Source organism: Rattus rattus, chromosome 14 (assembly GCF_011064425.1).
Source record: "Rattus rattus isolate New Zealand chromosome 14, Rrattus_CSIRO_v1, whole genome shotgun sequence".
Classification (NCBI taxonomy): Eukaryota; Metazoa; Chordata; class Mammalia; order Rodentia; family Muridae; genus Rattus; species Rattus rattus.
Genome location: NC_046167.1, coordinates 8119621 through 8139178, shown reverse-complemented (window position 1 = coordinate 8139178; position 19558 = coordinate 8119621). Strand labels below are relative to the sequence as shown.

Here is a 19558-nt window from a genome sequence, read left to right as displayed (position 1 = left end):
CAATTCATGTCTTTTTAATAAAAGAGTGCATCATAGCAAATATTTGATTGTCTAGCTCTTTTGTGTAATTTCTTTTAATATATTTTATTTCATTATTTAACACAGGTTTTAACTCTAGCTCTTACAGTCATACTCCATTGTCTTCCTTAATGTTCTATGAGTCTTAGGTGTAGGGTTTTATTGTAGTGAATTAATCGAGGACAGGTACCACATAGCCAGTTGATCTTTGCTTTTTGTCCATTGTGCATTTTTGTAATGATCTCTTTCTGTTGAAAAAGGAAGTTTCTTTGATGAGATGTAAGATATATACCTTTCTATAAATATAAGGACATGTATTTAGCATACAGTTAGAGATTGCACTGGTTAAGGACCAAGCAAGTACTTGGCTAAGTTTACCGAGCCAGGCATGAGTTACGTCCACCTGAACCAGCCTGAAGAACAGATATATGATCGTTGGGTATGCCTAGGATATGGGTACCACTACTGCACCTCTTAGAACATCCTACCATTTTGGTCATTATTATGGTTCATTGGCATTATAGCTGGACATGACTACAGATTGCCTTTCTCCATTGGCAGCTTATATGGCTCCTTCTTTAATGTGTCACTGAGACAGGTTTCCAGTCATAGTTGGTACCAATATTACTATATTTCTTCAATGTATATTATTCAATTAAATCTGCTGCTTGTGAGACTGGCATAAATTAGCTTATTATATTTTATGTAACATTAGCAATTTTCCTTATGCTCAGAAGAAACTCTCCACAAACAACACCTTGCAATCTCCAAACCAAGTTAGGTTTTAATCTGTAAATGCAATGGCACCATGAATGCTTCAGTAATCTTTCAGCTTCTCAATTTTCTCCTCTAACCAGGGAATAGTGAAAACTTCTAGAATGGTCTTATTAAGTTCAAATTGTGGCTGGGAATGCTTTAAAACTATGGTCCCATTGTATTAAATGGCAAATAATTTATTAATATTTATTTACACATCCAATGAGATATTATAATACATTTCAATAGAAATTTCAATCATACATGCTTTATTTTTTTCATGATTATTTTAATCTACTCAAAATATCACTGATGGATTTTTTTTCAGAATCTCAGTACACATAATAATAAAAACAAATGGTGTCTTTCTATTAGTGGCCTTGAAGCTATGCAAGAAAAGACTGGAAAATTGCCTGCAACTGGCATATAATTGTTAGTGTGAATTACTCTGGCATCCCAGAGGGATTTATCCTACAGAATAGAATCTTGTTTATCAACTCAAATTGGTTGCGTGTGGAGCATTATTTATTCTGAAAGTATCTGTGTCTTCTCTGATCCCCTCTTTACCTTTTATTGATCATGAATGCTGAGTCTGCCTCAGACTACATTTAAGTATAAGACTACATTTATGTTGATGCTTCATCATACATTTAAGAAGATGCTCAACTATCTTTCAAATACGTCTTCTTGCAAACCACTATTTGTTTTCTTCAAACAACGAAGTTTTTCATTCTGGGAATCCAGTTTCTGTTTATATTGTCTAGCTAGGTAGGGTCTAGAACTTTCTTCTCTATTTGTAAAACGATAGTCTATAAAACTCCCTTCTTGATATTTTTTGTGCTAACAAGTTATGGATGATGGGAACTGGGCTTGTAACAATTAGATGACATTTTAAATTCCTACCATGAGGTATTTTGCATCTAAAGGTTGGATCAGAATGAAATACCTTACAAAATATTGATGTTTTTGTATGATACAATTTTTCAGAATATAAAAATTCTATTGAAGGAACTTATTTTTCAAGTTCCATGATTTTATCATAGTATATGTTTTAAAGTAGTTTTTAAAGGCGAACTTGGAGGTCATATATCTTACTTTTTCACTGGGAATGGGAGGGAGAAACTAGTGTCTCTGAGAAGAGAAGTAATAAATAGTAGTGAAAGGCAAGTCAGCAATTTCAACCTGGTTTGGAACAGCAACAGGCTCTTAAAAATTTTGATCAGTCAACATTTTAGTGATCGGTTTGTAAGGTAACAGGAAATTAGAACATATCTGAGAACCTTTCCAAAGTTGGGGATTTCTTGTTTTTGTTTTTTTTTTTTTTTTTTAATAGTATTGATCTCTGTTCGAACTAACAGGGTACTGTGAGATTAAGAATTAAAATGAAATCTACCTTCAATTAGCTGAGGATGAATTATTTTCCTTTATCATTGCTAGTGTTTTCAGACAGGAAAAAAAATCTCAATCTCATTTGTAATATACCATTAAGTTAGTATATAGAAAAGCATTCATGTGTTGAAAGAACTCTGCTGGGTTTATTTTATACAACTCAACGAATGTATCTTCAGCGAGATGAAAATCAATTAGTCATTGTGTGAAAAGGCAAATTGTTTTACATTATTTTCCTAAAATGATCACCGGGGGAATCAGTGGGCATAATTTGCCATACGCTGTCACTAAAAGCCTTTGGAGAAGTGTGTTCAGACTAAGGAACCGAAGTTCTGTGGAAATAATTAGTTAGGAAATTTGTTGTAGGTCGTAATTTCTTATAACTAAATCATTTTAATGTGACACGTAAGCTCTCAACTCTCACCACACAGTGAGTGTCTCTGTCTTGTAAAAATCTCAGAAATAGGTAAGAATGAAAAATAACAAGAAAAATATTTTATGGCTCTAAAGAACGTTCTTAAAGATTCGAGGCTTGAGAATCCGAGGTAGATAACAGAGGGTGGCCTGCTCAGGTGTAGATATCCATTTCAAGAAAATCTTGGAAATGGATGAGAGACTTAAAACTGAGCATGTAGTAAGAAGCCTAAAGCCTGGGAACATTTGCCTCCTATCATACGATTTAAGAAGTCGATGTTTGTTGTGGTAAATATTAAAAATACCCTCTGACCCTCGCTAGCCTGCATAGTCAAGTCATATGGCATTAGTGGGTACATTCATATCAGCAGTGGCCAGTTCCAGAACACCACACCATGCCACCTTTAGTCATCGTCTGGTCCCGGCAGTCAGTCTCTCCGCCCCCCATTGCTAGCTGCCCTCTCCTGGCTGTCTCTCTGCCACCTGGCAACTCTCTGGTTGCAGCAACCTGGTAAAATCAGGACTCTAGAGACCCCAGAGGCAGCTGCCCTATCATAGCTCCCTGGTGCAGACTCTACTCACACTTTCAACCACCGCCCCCTGGTCTCAGTGAAGCTACCCTCTTGCAGTTCTGTATACATTCCCAGCATCTGCCCCCAATGTTATAATATCAACTCCCAACAGCCTGTTAAAATCAAAACTCCAGATGCTTGTAATTTAGCAATCAGATTTATAACAGTAAATTTAAACCCCACGAAATGTCTGCACAGTAAACTCAGAGCCAAGTGATAATGATGAAAACTCCCCACCTAGATAAGATAAATTAACCTATAGACATCCAGCCCTTAAGAAATATTCCTGTGGCCATGTAAGGCCGCATGGATCCAGGTCTTCCCTTCTCTGCCTCCGTCTTGGTTCTTCCCTCCTCTTCTCTCTCTCTTCTTACCAAAACTCTGTGCCCAACCTACTTTTTTACTGTCCAATTACAAACCTCGCCTTAACTTGTGCCAGCCCTCACCTGCATATAGACTCAACCTACAGATGTTTACTGTTTGTTTGTTTTGTTTTTGTTTTCCATTTCTTATTGGAAGCAAGCAAGGCTGACAGAGCTCAGCCTAAGCCAATTCTGTCAGCCCCATATCTGCACCAGGGGATTTCATGAAACATTATGGTTCCCTATATTACGAACAATTTGATTTATTTTCCTCAGAAAAATATCAAATATCTTGAATACTTGCTAATATTATTCTCCCGTTTATATACATGCTCTCCTGATTACACTTTGATAAGATTTGGGTATCCAAACCTGAAGAGACCACCTCCAGTAGGCAGACAGGACCCACAGTGGAGGAATGGGGACTCCAACCCATCTACAAAAGGGATGTATCAGGGAGTCAGGGAGCATGTATATAAACGGGAAGAAGCATAGGATTAATTCAGAGTATGGAAGCATGGCCTTAGATCACAATGATCAATACTATTAGTTCTGATATGCAGCACAGGATTGACTTTGTCTCAAGATCTTAGCTCAAACCATTTAGTAATCATTTGCTTCTCATTGCTGAAATGAATGAGCATTATAGCAATCTAAGGGCAAGTGGTTCTTAGGCAAAAGTGGTAGAAGAAGTGTCAAATATATGAATATGAACTTCAGACAATAATGGTGTTGTATAGGAATGAGAGTCAATTCTCTCATAGGTAAAAATGCAAAATGGTTCTGCATGTGCAGCTAGGTAATTTATTGAGTCTTCTCTGAAGTATCACAGCAGTGTTGCACAATGTAATCAAGCCAGCATTAAGGTCGGCAATTCCACCAGTTGTCTTTTGAAGTTTTATTTCAGAAGTGCAGTTGCTTATTTCCTCTTAGTAAAGGGGAAAAAGGAAGATATGTGTTGGATGTGGTGTCTGTTGTGTGCATATATGAAAATTCCATACCAAGACCTGATACTGTGTGCAATTCACATGCATCAATAAGTGGAAATGTTTAGACGGGGCCAATTTTGAATCAAAAGTTTTGTAGGTGGGTCGGAGTCCCCATTCCTCCACTGTGGGTCCTGTCTTCCTACTGGAGGTGGTCTCTTCAGGTTTGGATACCCAAATCTTATCAAAGTGTAGTCAGGAGAGCATGTATATAAACAGGAGAATAAAATTTCCTTTTCTATTTCAAATCAAAGGAAGAAGTAAGGACTTGGATATTCAATACATCAACTTTCAGCACGTGGGTGAAAGCAGATGTGTTAATACCAGAAGATATGAAGACATTTAAGGTATAAAAGTAAATAAATTTTTGTTATAACTTTAACTTTTACTTTAATAGATAACTTATAATCCGCTGCTAAATTTAAATTAGAAAAGTAGACTTGTATCTTTGGGAATAATAATTAGATTTTTACTAATTACCAATGAGATACTTTCTCTTTTTTAATATATAATAGAGTTTATTCAGGGCATGGGGAGGGGGAATTAAGAGGGTAGGAAAGGCAGAGAAAGGCAGAGAAGCAGAAAGAGTAGAGAAGTAGAGGAGTAGAGGCTGGCCATGAGCATGTGGAGAGAGAGGAGGAAAGGATTTGGGAGCAAGAAGGGAAGAGCAAGAGAGATTTTATTTTCATTACATTTGGTCCTTAACAGGACCAAAGTTGTAAGCATAGGAAATTCTAGAGGGACTCCTCTTGCTCAAGCCTTTCCCATTCAGCATCTCTTTTTGCCTAGTGCTTTCCAGCTCCCAGCAATGCCCCAGGCAAACACTTCCCATCAGGATGCAGATAGACGGCAAACTTTTGTGGAAAGGCAGGTGGCGAGATTACTATCTACAACATTTTATAAGTTGATATTTACAGCCTCTGGGTGACATACTCAGTAAGTTTATTTTTTCCACATAGTGGAATTGGTCTTGTGATTTGGCAGATAGATAAAATAAAGCAAAATTTAAAGACAGCATAGCTTTGGAGTTATAAGTTTCTATGTGCATAGCAGATGAAACTAAAATATAAACTTGAAATAGCAGGACTTGGAGATCAAAGTTTAAACTCATCAATTTTGAAGCCTGAAATGAATCATATATCTGATCTCTCAGTGCTCTGAACAGACACAGCTGTTGGCCCAATAATGTGTGTGCACATGCACTATTGATTATGGATGAATGATGTAACTGTGTGAATATTTTTCTCCTCATAAGGGAATTTAAAATAAGTATTATATTCTGAAGCAAAATGTATGTGCCATCTGATATTTGATCAAAAGTAGTTTTAAAATAAGAAATGTGTATCTTTTTTTGTTTTTGAAAATATGAAGATCTATGCAGAGAGCCTAAATTGGGTGAGGCTGAATGGGGTCAATCACTATTCCTATTATTTTCATTGACCTTTGGTATGAAGTTCAGTAATGTTCTATTGAATTAACAATAGAGATATTCTCTGGAGTAATAGAGAAATTCTCTTTTGGTGTGTGACTTTTCCTGGGAAGAAAAACTTACTTTGTCTGGAAGGACCCTGTACCAATGACAGGAGAGATCAGTAGAGATGTCACCAAAGGAAACTTGACCAATCAATTGGATTGATTTAGAAGAATGTGGAGGAATGCTGACTCATAGGCGTAAAGATATCTCAAAGGCATCCAGCCTTCATCCCCCAAAGCCATGCCAGGCTGGATGAGAGCACACAAAATTTTGAATGTTAGAATGGTCTCCAGGATTGGCAGACAGAATAACTCTTACAGGCCATTCTGCAGGAAAAGAGTCTCTTCACGCTCTTTGGTCATGATGGTCACTGATTTTATACTCTCAGGAAAGGAGGGTTTTATAATCTTATAGATCTTGTGTCAGCTCTCCCAGGCTTGTGAGGTTTGCTTCCTGAGTCTTTTGAACCTCCTTCCCCCATCCAAAAGAGAATGCCCCAGTTCCAGATACAGTGCTGCATAGCCTGTGTCAATACCGGTAAGCGCACTGAACACTTGAAACGGAGCTAATGTGACTCGGAAATTGGATTCTCATCTGATTTCATTCCACGTAAATGACTCACACGTAGCTAGTGGCTACTGAATTGGACAGAAGGAAATAGGTTGCCATTCAGTGAGCTGTTTCTGCTATGTCCTCTTGCAGTTCATTAACCATTGTTCTTGGTAGAAGTTTGGGGACTCCTTAATGCATTGACTTTGTCCTGCAATTGGCTGGCAATGAGAGATGGAGACACTTACTAACCCTGTATCTCCAGAGAAGCCAGAAGATCAATTAAACAAAACGGGATTCACTCCTTTAATTAGTGACTGGCGATACATTGTTTTTTAGAAAACTTTTTTGTGAGTGGAATGTTTTTAATGTTTGTTCTTTTCAAATCTTTAAACTATGCTTCTTTGTTATTTTCTGCTTGAAAATAAAGGAAAGAGGACTCTAAAGATGATACTTGAATAACAAGTTTGTAATAAAAGTTGTAGAGCATGTGCATGGTAACCTGGCTCTTTGTTTCCTCTTGATTAGTTTCCCAGAAACCTTCATGGACCCAACCTTAGGAATATAGATCAGATTTGTCAAACAGTAACGTTGTCATTGGTCACATTTGTGTTTTTTTCTCAGTGATTTATCTCTATGACCCTTCTTCAATTTTTTTCCTTTTTTGTATTTTATGAGTATAAACTCATCATTTTTTTTTCTTTTTTTTTTTTTTTTTTTTGGTTCTTTTTTTTGGAGCCGGGGACCCACCCCCGGGCCTTGTGCCTCCCTAGCCAGCCCACCCACCTTGGCCGCTATCCCAACCCCCTATATTTAACATATTAAATGTCCTATTCATTCGTCCTTTTTTTTGCATAAAAGTAAAAATATTTTTGTTTTTTTATGTTTTTTCTTATGTCTTTTTTTTTTTTTTTTTTTATTAACTTGAGTATTTCTTATGTACATTTCGAAAGTGTTATTCCTTTCCGGTTTCGGCAAACATCCTTCCCTCCCCTTCCTTATGGGTGCTCCCTCCCCATCCTCCCCCATTGCCGCCCTCCCCCGACAGTCTAGTTCACTGGGGGTTCAGTCTTAGCAGGACCCAGGGCTTCCCCTTCCACTGGTGCTCTTACTAGGATATTCATTGTTACCTATGAGGTCAGAGCCCAGGGTCAGTCCATGTATAGTCTTTAGGTAATGGCTTAGTCCCTGGAAGCTCTGGTTGCTTGGCATTGTTGTACATATGGGGTCTCGAGCCCCTTCAAGCTCTTCCAGTTCTTTCTCTAATTCCTTCAACGGGGGTCCTATTCTCAGTTCAGTGGTTTTGCTGCTGGCATTCGCCTCTGTATTTGCTGTATTCTGGCTGTGTCTCTCAGGAGCGATCTACATCCGGCTCCTGTCGGTCTGCATTTCTTTGCTTCATCCATCTTGTCTAATTGGGTGGCTGTATATGTATGGGCCACATGTGGGGCAGGCTCTGAATGGGTGTTCCTTCAGTCTCTGTTTTAATCTTTGCCTCTTTCTTCCCTGCCAAGGGTATTCTTGTTCCCCTTTTAAAGAAGGAGTGAAGCATTCACATTTTGATCATCCGTCTTGAGTTTCATTTGTTCTAGGCATCTAGGGTAATTCAAGCATTTGGGCTAACAGCCACTTATCAATGAGTGCATACCATGTATGTCTTTCTGTGATTGGGTTAGCTCACTCAGGATGATATTTTCCAGTTCCAACCATTTGCCTACGAATTTCATAAAGTCGTTGTTTTTGATAGCTGAGTAATATTCCATTGTGTAGATGTACCACATTTTCTGTATCCGTTCCTCTGTTGAAGGGCATCTGGGTTCTTTCCAGCTTCTGGCTATTATAAATAAGGCTGCGATGAACATAGTGGAGCACGTGTCTTTTTTATATGTTGGGGCATCTTTTGGGTATATGCCCAAGAGAGGTACAGCTGGATCCTCAGGCAGTTCAATGTCCAATTTTCTGAGGAACCTCCAGACTGATTTCCAGAATGGTTGTACCAGTCTGCAACCCCACCAACAATGGAGGAGTGTTCCTCTTTCTCTGCATCCTCGCCAGCATTTGCTGTCACCTGAGTTTTTGATCTTAGCCATTCTCACTGGTGTGAGGTGAAATCTCAGGGTTGTTTTGATTTGCATTTCCCTGATGACTAAAGATGTTGAACATTTCTTTAGGTGTTTCTCAGCCATTCGGCATTCCTCAGCTGTGAATTCTTTGTTTAGCTCTGAACCCCATTTTTAATAGGTTATTTGTCTCCCCTCTTGGTCTAACTTTTTGAGTTCTTTGTATATTTTGGATATAAGGCCTCTATCTGTTGTAGAATTGGTAAAGATCTTTTCCCAATCTGTTGGTTGCCGTTTTGTCCTAAGCACAGTGTCCTTTGCCTTACAGAAGCTTTGTAGTTTTATGAGATCCCATTTGTCGATTCTTGATCTTAGAGCATAAGCCATTGGTGTTTTTTGTTCAGGAAATTTTTCCAGTGCCCATGTGTTCCAGATGCTTCCCTAGTTTTTCTTCTATTAGTTTGAGTGTGTCTGGTTTGATATGGAGGTCCTTGATCCACTTGGACTTAAGCTTTGTACAGGTGATAAGCATGGATCGATCTGCATTCTTCTACATGTTGACCTCCAGTTGAACCAGCACCATTTGCTGAAAATGCTATCTTTTTTTTTCCATTGGATGGTTTTGGCTCCTTTGTCAAAAATCAAGTGACCATAGGTGTGTGGGTTCATTTCTGGGTCTTCAATTCTGTTCCATTGGTCTATCTGTCTGTCTCTGTACCAATATGCAGTTTTTATCACTATTGCTCTGTAATATTGCTTGAGTTCAGGGATAGTGATTCCCCTGAAGTCCTTTTTTTATTGTTGAGGATAGTTTTAGCTATCCTGGGTTTTTGTTATTCAGATGAATTTGCAAATTGTTCTGTCTAACTCTTTGAAGAATTGGATTGGTATTTTGATGGGGATTGCATTGAATCTGTAGATCGCTTTTTGGTAAAATGGCCATTTTTACTATATTAATCCTGCCAATCCATGAGTATGGGAGATCTTTCCATCTTCTGAGGTCTTCTTCAATTTCTTTCTTCAGAGTCTTGAAGTTCTTGTTGTACAAATCTTTTACTTGCTTGGTTAAAGTCACACCGAGGTTCTTTATATTATTTGGGTCTATTATGAAGGGTGTCGTTTCCCTAATTTCTTTCTTGGCTTGTTTCTCTTTTGTGTAGAGGAAGGCTACTGATTTATTTGAGTTAATTTTATACCCAGCCACTTTGCTGAAGTTGTTTATCAGCTTTAGTAGTTTTCTGGTGGAAATTTTGGGATATACTATCATATCATCTGCAAATAGTGATATTTTGACTTCTTCTTTTCTGATCTGTATCCCCTTGACCTCCTTTTGTTGTTTGATTGCTCTGGCTAGAACTTCAAGAACTATATTGAATAAGTAGGGAGAGAGTGGGCAGCCTTGTCTAGTCCCTGATTTTAGTGGGATTGCTTCAAGTTTCTCTCCATTTAGTTTAATGTTAGCCACTGGTTTTGCTGTATATGGCTTTTTACTATGTTTAGGTATGGGCCTTGGATTCCTATTCTTTCCAGGACTTTTATCATGAAGGGTGTTGAATTTTGTCAAATGCTTTCTCAGCATCTAATGAAATGATCATGTGGTTTTGTTCTTTCAGTTTGTTTATATAATGGATCACGTTGATGGTTTTCCAGATATTAAACCATCCCTGCATGCCTGGGATGAAGCCTACTTGATCATGGTGGATGATTGTTTTGATGTGCTCTTGGATTCGGTTTGCCAGAATTTTTGTTGAGTATTTTTGTGTCGATGTTCATAAGGGAAATTGGTCTGAAGTTCTATTTCTTTGATGGGTATTTGTGTGGTTTAGGTATGAGTAATTGTGGCTTCATAGAAGGAGTTCGGTAGTGCTCCATCTGTTTCAATTTTGTGGAATAGTTTGGATAATATTGGCATGAGGTCTTCTATGAAGGTCTGATAGAATTCTGCACTAAACCCGTCTGGACCTGGGCTCTTTTTGGTCGGTAGACCTTTAATGACTGCTTCTATTTCATAAGGTCGTTTTTGAAGGCACAGTTTTGAGTCAGAAAAGTTTTATTGGGATTGATCAGCTATTAGTCGGCAACTGTGGACAGACCCACTTGCAGCAGCATTCTTCTGTAAATGAGTCCACGTGTGCCAAGGGGCAGCGCCTTACCCATTCTTCAGTCTTCGACTCTGGAACAGAGCACTCTGGTGGGACTGATGAAGACTCAGAGGCTTGTGGTAAGTCAGCCGTTGTTTACCTGCTTTCTTTCATGACTGTGGAAATTTAGATAGCCTCAGGCAACCTTGGAGAACATCTAATTTCATTGAAATAGCAGGAAAGAGTGTTCTCACTCTGAAACTCTTATTAGCATTATTCCTTTGATGGCTTCTCTGTTCATTTAATTCTTGGTGATTGCTGTTAAGATTGCTAAGCATCCTGCTTTGTTCTACAAGTGAATTGCTGTTATTGATGTGGGTACGCTTGTGTTGTGTGGGAATGTGTGAGTGCACTCCTGTGCTTAAAATACTTCAATTAAAGAAGAAGACTATGGGAAGGATCAGGGTGACTTTCTTGATGAATGTATTATAGATTCGTAAAACAATGTTTAATATGCTGTGTTTTTGCCTCTAAGTAATTATCTTGGAATCTGAGGAGGGAGAATAAGAAGGACATGAGGTGTCACCATGGCCTCTCCCCAGCAATAGGGACTGTAGAAGCCACCTCCAGCTATCTGCAGTCTTCAGGAAGGCCACACTTGGCCAACACCTTCCCCGCAGGCCTTTTATAAAGTGTTTCAGACAGGAGAGAGGAGGAGACATTCTGTAATGATTCAAACCTCATCATACTTCAAGGAAAATGGAATTTACATTAGAAACCACATGGTGGTTCTCATATGAGGTAGCTTAGCAACTAAGATTCAGGGGATGTTTTTAGAAATGGTGGGTTCTAAGCCAATAAATGAATCTTTTTTCTGTATCACAAATAAGGAGCTTTTAAAAAATATGAAAATTCTGACATTTATTTTCCTGTAATGTTTTATACTCGGGATATTTTGTTATGTGGGGGGAAATATTGCAACAAGGTAATTGCCACCCTGTGATGCCAAGATCTTTGCACAGCGTGCTTCTCTTGGTGGGCTAGTGAAGACTTTATTAAAAGCATTGGAGATATCAGGAGAAGACAATGGGCATACAAAGAGTACTCCCAGGTGAGCCTGATTATATACAGAAGTCCAATTAAATCCTCCAGCACTCCACTTTAAGCATATAATCTTCTAACCAGTGTGATCTCAGTGGGAATTGTACTTACCTTTCTTTTCCATTCAGAAAGAATAAGGAGAATTTATTTTCTCTAACGTATGTGAAAGTCATTTCTATGACTTACTTAAATAGTTTTATAGATAACTTGCTTAATTTCTTTCTTGGCAAATGAGTGTTTCTTAAAAGCTTCTATTATTTTTTATTTCAAAGACTGAGAGAAAATATTTGTGTTTTTCAATCATTCATTTGGAAGGCTGACTTCTATTTTTTGCCCTGTGCTAAATGATTCTTTGCCACCCTCAACAAGGTCCTAACAACAAGGGGCATCCTAAATCAAGCACATCCCTGGAACATCAGATGGTCTTTTCAGTTTGGGTTTGTTATTGTTGTTGTTGTTTTGTTTTTGCTTATTGAAATGCCATGAATTACTTGTCTGTAAATATTCTAATGTAACTCTCTTAGTGTTTTACTGCTGTGAAGAGACATCATGACCAAGACAAGTCTTATAAAGGACAACATTTAATTGGGGCAGATTTACAGGTTCAGTCCATTATCATCAAGGTGGGATCATGGCAGCATCTAGACAGGCATGGTACAGGCAGAGCTGAGAGTTCTCTGTCTTCCTCTTCATCTGCTAGGGAAGAAGACTGGCTTCCAGGCATCTAGGATGAGGGTTTAAAGCACATGCCCACAGTGACACACCCACTCCAACAAGACCACACCTCCTAATAGTGCCGCTCCCTGGGACAAGCATATACAAATCATCAGAGTAATCAAACTCAGACGATTCTATTAGTTCCTTCGTGTGACTACAGGGAAAAATCTCCATTCTTATCAACAAATACTACAACTTATTAGCTTTAACTTTTCCAAACATCTTAAGCTCATTAGTTCAATAAAAAGTTGTCATGCCTGCCTGAGATCTGTTTGATAGAATGATATGACATAAATATGTAGCCATATCATGCACACACACACACACACACACACACACACACACACACACACACACACACACACACATTCACATATGTTAAACTGACTATCTCGTGTAAAGATTTTTATGGATACTTTGATTGTTAATCTTCATCATCAACTGTGCTGGATTTAGAATCCCATGGGAGACTGATCAGATATCCCCAGAACAGGTAATCTGCTTAACAAAAACCTCTTTGGATGGGAATGGCACCATCTCATATGGAAAGGCAGGAGTGATCAAATGAAAAGAGAAAGCCAGGTGACTACAAAGTCTTCCATTCTGCTGCTTCTCTGACTTGAGATAAAGAATCTCTAACTGTTCCCTGTGACATGGTCTTCCAGCCAATGCCCCTATGGGACCAAGGAAGCATCTGAAATCTTTTGAAATCATGAATCAAAACAACACTTACTTTTCTATTTGGATCATCTATTTTGTAATAGTGACAATAAACTCATACAGTTACGTTTGCTTAGGGGAAACTATGTTTCACTGAATTAGAAGCATTGATAGAAGGTCTGCAAATTGTACCTTGGGTATTTCCAGCATACCATCTATGTTGTTTTGTGACTGGGTTCCCTCACTCAGCATGATATTTCTAATTCCATCCATTTGCCTAAGAATTTAATGAAGTCATTGTTTTTAGTAGCTGGGTAGTACTCTATTGTGTAACTGTACCACATTTTCTGTACCCATTCCTCCACTGAAGGACATTTGGGTTGTTTTCAGCTTCTAACTATTGTAAATAAGGCTGAATATAGTGGAGCATGTGTCCTTGTTATACATTGGAACATCTTTTGAGTATATGCCAAGTAATGGTATAGCTGGGTCCCCCGGTAGAAATATGTCCAGTTTTCTGAGGAACTGCCAGACTGATTTCCAGAGTGGTTGTACCAGATTGCAATCCCACCAACAACGGAGGAATGTTTCTCTTTCTCCACATCCTTGCCAGCATTTGCTGTCACCTGAGATTTTTATGTTAGCCATTCTAACTGGTATGAGGTAGAATCTTAGGTTAGTTTTGATTTGCATTTCCCTGATGCCTAAGGATCTTGAACATTTCTTTAGGTACTTCTCAGCCATTTGATATTCCTCAGCTGAGAATTCTTTGTTTAGCACTGTAATCATTTTTAATAGGGTTATTTGGTTCTCTGGAGTCTAACTTCTTGAGTTCTTTGTATATATTGAATATTAGTCCTCTATTAGATATAGGATTGATCAAGATCTTTTCCCAAACTGTTGTTTGCTGTTTTGTCCTATTGACAATGTCCTTTGCCTTACAGAAGCTTTGTTATTTTATGAGGTTTCCGTTATCGATTCTTGATCTTGGAGCATAAGCCATTGTTCTTCTGTTCAAGAAATTTTCTTCTATGCCCACGTGTTTCAGACTCTTCCCTACTTTCTCTTCTATTAGTTTCTGTGATCTGATTTTTTGTGGAGGTCCTTGATCCACTTGGACTTGACCTGTGTACAGACCACATGAAGCTCAAGAAGAAGGAAGACCAAAGCACAGACACTTCAGTCCTGAGAAGGGGGAACAAAATACTCACAGGAGGAAATACAGAGACAAAGTGTGGAACAAAGACTGAAGAAAAGGCCATCCAGAGACTGCCCCACCTGGTGATCCATCCCATATACAGCCACCAAACCCAGACACTATTTCTGATGCCAAGAAGTGCTTGCTGATAGGAGCCTGATAGAGCTGTCTCCTTAGAGGCTCTGCTAGAGCATGAAAAATATAGAGGCAGATATTCAGAGTCAACCATTGGACTGAGCACAGGGACCCCAATGGAGGAGTTAGAGAAAAGATAGAAGGAACTAAAGGGATTTACAACCCCATAGGAAGAACAACAATATCAAAAAACCAGATTCCCCAGAGCTCCCAGGGACAAAACCACCAACAAAAGAGTACACATGAAGGAACCCATGGTTCCAGCTTCATAGGTAGCAGAGGTTGTCCTTGTTAAACATTAATGGAAGGAGAGGCCCTTGGGATTAATAACACTAAGACCTTTGAGAAGTAATATGGAAGCCTAGAAGCGTGTGTGTGTGTGTGTGTGTGTGTGTGTGTGTGTGTGTGTGTGTGTGTGTTTGTGTACTTGGTGATCTCCCACAATAGAGGTCTTCAAGCTCTTGCCATTTACAATTCCTAAAGCCCCATGTAGTACAGAGCAGAGGTTTGTCATGTATTATGATCTTGTATAAAACAATCACAATGACTATTCAAATGTATTTGCATCCCATATTCATTGTAACCTCATCAACAGTAGTCATAATAAAACAACTTAATCCATTGTCAATAGATGAATAGATTAAAAATGGTGTGAGATTTGTGTAAAACGTTTACTGAGGAATAAAATCAAAGGAAGAGCTATTATGTATAATAAGGATGAGTCCAGAGAGGGTTCTGATAAGTGGAAGGAGAGAGAATAGTAAAATGTATAGTGTGTGACTGCAACTGTACATGCAAAGGAAGTGGGTCTGTCTGAGAGAATCAGGAAGACAAGTGTTCCCAAGGGTTCAGGGATAGGTCACAGATCCCATTGGTAAGATGATCTGGTTACAGAAGGGTCACTACACCTAATGATAGTGATGATCTGAAACTCATTAAGAGAATGATGAGAGTAGATTGGCATGTTCCTACTATGCACACAATTTCAAGATGTCAGTTATGAAAGTGGCATATGCCTTACTTGCCTTGATTATCAAAAGCATCTTGCAATATATGCATATAACAAATCACCATGTTACACACATCTTTAAATATTTAAATTCATTCATCAATTATGCATTGATGCACTTGCCTTACATGGGTACAGGAAAAGATATTTATTGTGACAGGTGAGAAACACATCCAGCTCCTTTACATTCTTCCCTCCCCTTAACTTCTCTCCCTTCCCTTTCCCTACCCTACTTCCTTTTGCTTTGTTCCTCTTTCTTTACCTTCCTCTTCCCATCTCTGTCTCTTTCCCCTTCTTCTTCCTTTCACACTCTTTTTCATGTATATTGAATATTTTAAATTTTTCTATAAAAATTATTGAAATATGATGTGTACCAAACACATCCTAAGATATTGAACAAATATCTAAGCAACTGTCACATAAAATATATCTAATTTTGAGACACATTCAGCACAGATATTCTGTGCAAAGTAAAAAAAACCTCAGACTTAGAGAAGTTGAATTTTGTTTTCCTGATTTGATGAGGTCTCTCGACTTGTGAGATTCCTAGACATAGGAAGTTGAATGGTAATTACTGAGCTGCAGCAGAGAAGGGACAGTTAAACCTGCTGTTGAGAGGACATGGAGCTCTGGAAATGTACAACAGTGTTTCCTCTCAACAGTGGACATACAATTAATGCCTCCTGACTTTGTAGTTGAAAATTATGAAGAAAGTAGCTTGTCAAGTATATCCTATCAAAAGTCATGCATATATTTATTTACATTATATATAATATATAAGATATATTTTATTTATTTACATTTCAAATGTAGTTCCCCATCCTGGTTTCCCCTCTGCAATCCCCCAATCCCATTCCCTCTCCATTTTGCTCCTCCCCCCACTCACCCACTCCTACCTCACTGCCCTAGCATCCCCTTATGACTAGGCACCAAGTCTCCACAGGACCAAGAGCCTCCTGTAACATTGCTAGCAGATAAGACAACCCTTCGCTACACTTGTAACTGGAGCCACGGATCTTTCCTTGTATACTCTTTGGTTGGTAGTTTAGTCCCTATGGGCTCTGGATGGACTGGTTAGTTGATATTATTGTTTTTCCTGAGGGGTTGCAATCCCCTTCAGCTCCTTCACAGCTTCCCCAAGCTCTTCCATTGTAGTCCCTGGCCTGAGTCATGGATGTTTGGCTATGAGCATCCGTATTAGTCAGGTGCTGGCAGACTCTCTCAGGGGACAGCCACACCAGGCTTCTGTCAGTAAGTACTTCTTGCCATCAGCAATAGTGTCAGGGTTTAGTGTCTGCAGATGGGATAGATCCCTAGGTGGGACAGTCTCTGGATGGCCTATCCTTCAGTCTCTGCTCCATTTTCTGACTCTGCATTTCCTTTAGGTTGGAAAAATTCTGAGTTAAACGTTTTTAGATGGGTAGGTGGCTCCATCCCTCAACTGAGGGCCATGCCTATCTACTGGAGGTGGTCTCTACATGGAGTCTCTGTCCCCTTTGTTGGTAATTTCAGCTAATGACATCCCCTTTGGGTCCTGGGAGTTTCTAGCTTCACTAGTGTCCCCAGTTCCCCATCTTCCACTGCTACATATTTTCATTCAATTTCCTGAACCTCTGTACTTCTCTCCTGTTCCTTCCCATACCTGATCTTGACTCCCTTTATTTCCTCCCCCCGGTCCCCTCCCAGGTCCCTCCTTCCCTCTACCTCCTTTGATTATTTTTCCCTCATCTAAGTAAGATTGAAGCATCCACACTTTGGTCTTCTTTTCCCTTAATCTTCATGTGGTCTGAAGTTGTATCATGGATATTCTGAACATTTGGGATAATATCCACTTATCAGTGAGTGCATACCATATGTGTTCTTTTGTGACTGGGTTACCTCACTCTGGATGATATTTTTAGTTCCATCCATTTGCCTGTAAATTTTATGAAGCTACTGTTTTTAAAAGTTGAATAGTATTCTATTGAGTAAATATACTACATTCTCTGTATCCATTCTTCTGTTCAGGGACATCTTGGTTGTTTTCACCTTCTGGCTATTATAAATAAGGCTACTATAAACATAGTGGAGCATGTGTTCTTGTTATATGGGTATATGTGCAGGAGTGGTATAGCTGGGTCCACAGGTAGCACAGTGTCCAGTTTTCTGAGTAACTGCCAGACTGATTTTGAGAGTGGTTGTACCAGCTGGCAATCTCTGTTCTTCCTCCACATCCTTGCCAACATTACCTGAGTTTTTGATCTTAGCCACTCTGATGGATTTGAGGTGCAGTCTCAAGGTTGTTTTGATTTGCATTTCCATGATGACTAACGATGTTGAACATTTCTTTAGGTGACTCTTGGTTGTTTAATATTCCTCAGTTGAGAATTCTTTGTTTAGCTCTGTACCCAATTTTTAATAGGATTATTTGGTGTTCTGAAATCTAACTTCTTGAGTTCTTTGTATATATTGGATATTAGTCCTCTATAGGATGTAGGATTGACATTTTGTCCTATTGACAGTGTCCTTTGCCTTACAGAAGCTCACAGACATATTTATATTTCCACTGTGTTCTGAAAATGATAAAATAGACAGATCTGCATCAAAACTAAAATAAGTTGAGAAATTTGGTTAGGAGGAAGCTTTCTTCTTTTTTAGTGGGGTATTTAAAACATGTACTATGCTAATATGCTTGTCTATAAGTCTATGACTAGGAAGACTTGCAGTAGAATGACAATTATGAGGTGAACCTGTGTTATCTGACAACATAAGTAAATGAATTAATAATATGCTAACATGAATTGTGAATATTTGAGGAGTTAAATATAATATCTAAGTGAATGAAATGTAGACCAAGTATCTTGAGCAATATATTTTGTTTTACTATTGTATTGTCTCAAAGTTTTTCAAATTGAAAATATTCACAGGTCCTGAGAACCACGTGAGAAAGATGTATGCTATACTCAACTGTATCTGAAGTACAGAGCAATTGTCCATGCAGGTCTCATAAATGCCAACTATATATTTATAATTTATTCTTATGAGAACCCGACATACAGTTACTAAATAGAATGCCCCCATTAGCTCCCATACAAGATTTCTTCTTATATTATGAAGAGCTGAACCAAAAGATTCACAAATATTTTATTTTTATGATTTATACATTTTACGACAAATTTTTTTCTTGTGCCCATACTATATCACAGTTAAATATTTAAGAGAAACCTTCATTGTCCTCTGAAAACATTACTCTAACAAATTAACTTTGAAATTTCTTTGAAACTGTAAATAGTACCAAATATTGTTTAGAAGTAGTGAAATGTACCCTGCAATTACAGAAAGTTGACAGAAACCAGATAATCAAAATTACTACTGAAAATTAAAGTACTTTATTATAACAGACATACATGATTTCAATTTACACATGTGTTGCATTTACCCTACTAAATATGACAACTTGCTTCTACTTTCTCCTGACATTTTAAATGGTTTATTATTATCAATTTTTATTATTATTCGTGTTTATTGTAGTTTTGTCTGCATGCATGTTTGTGTGAGGGTATCAGATTGCCTGGAACCAGAATTACAGACAACTGTGATCTGCCATTGGGTGTCGGGAATTGAACCCAAGTCCTTCTGGAAAGGCAGTTAGTGTTCTTAACCACTGAACTATCTATTCAGCACTTCTGATATTTACTACTACTTCTCAAAGTTGCTGAAATATGTAAGAGGAATATTATTAATGAAAACCTCAATTTAAAGAACTTCAATTAGAGTTTTACACTATATAGCAACTAAGGTGTAAAATATTTAGTTTTGCAAAAATCCATTCCTTGTAAATGTAGCAGAACAAATATCATCAGTAAAAACACCCACGTGGTTCACCATATTTTCATGTTGCTGGTGACAGATTCTAAAATTTGATTTTAATTTTCAAACAGCAGCACTTGTTTAGTGTTCTGTGAAATGCACAGTAGCTGAAATTTATTTTTATTTATGTATTTATTTTGTCCTTATTTATGTATATTTATTTATGTAGTGTGTTTGTGTATGTTTCTCTCTCTCTCTCTTTCTCTCTCTCTCTCTCTCTGTGTGTGT

General features: G+C 38.2%; 1 protein-coding gene across 1 annotated transcript in view; it reads left to right on the top strand.

The window, feature by feature from the left end:
• The window catches only part of Malrd1 (MAM and LDL receptor class A domain containing 1), a 684120-nt gene that overhangs the window by 106362 nt on the left and 558200 nt on the right, over window positions 1–19558 (top strand). Inside the window, exons 8-9 of the mRNA XM_032884682.1 lie at window positions 4752–4844; window positions 10594–10801. Of these exons, the coding sequence (XP_032740573.1) occupies window positions 4752–4844; window positions 10594–10801 (301 nt within the window). The remainder of the gene's footprint in view (window positions 1–4751; window positions 4845–10593; window positions 10802–19558) is intronic.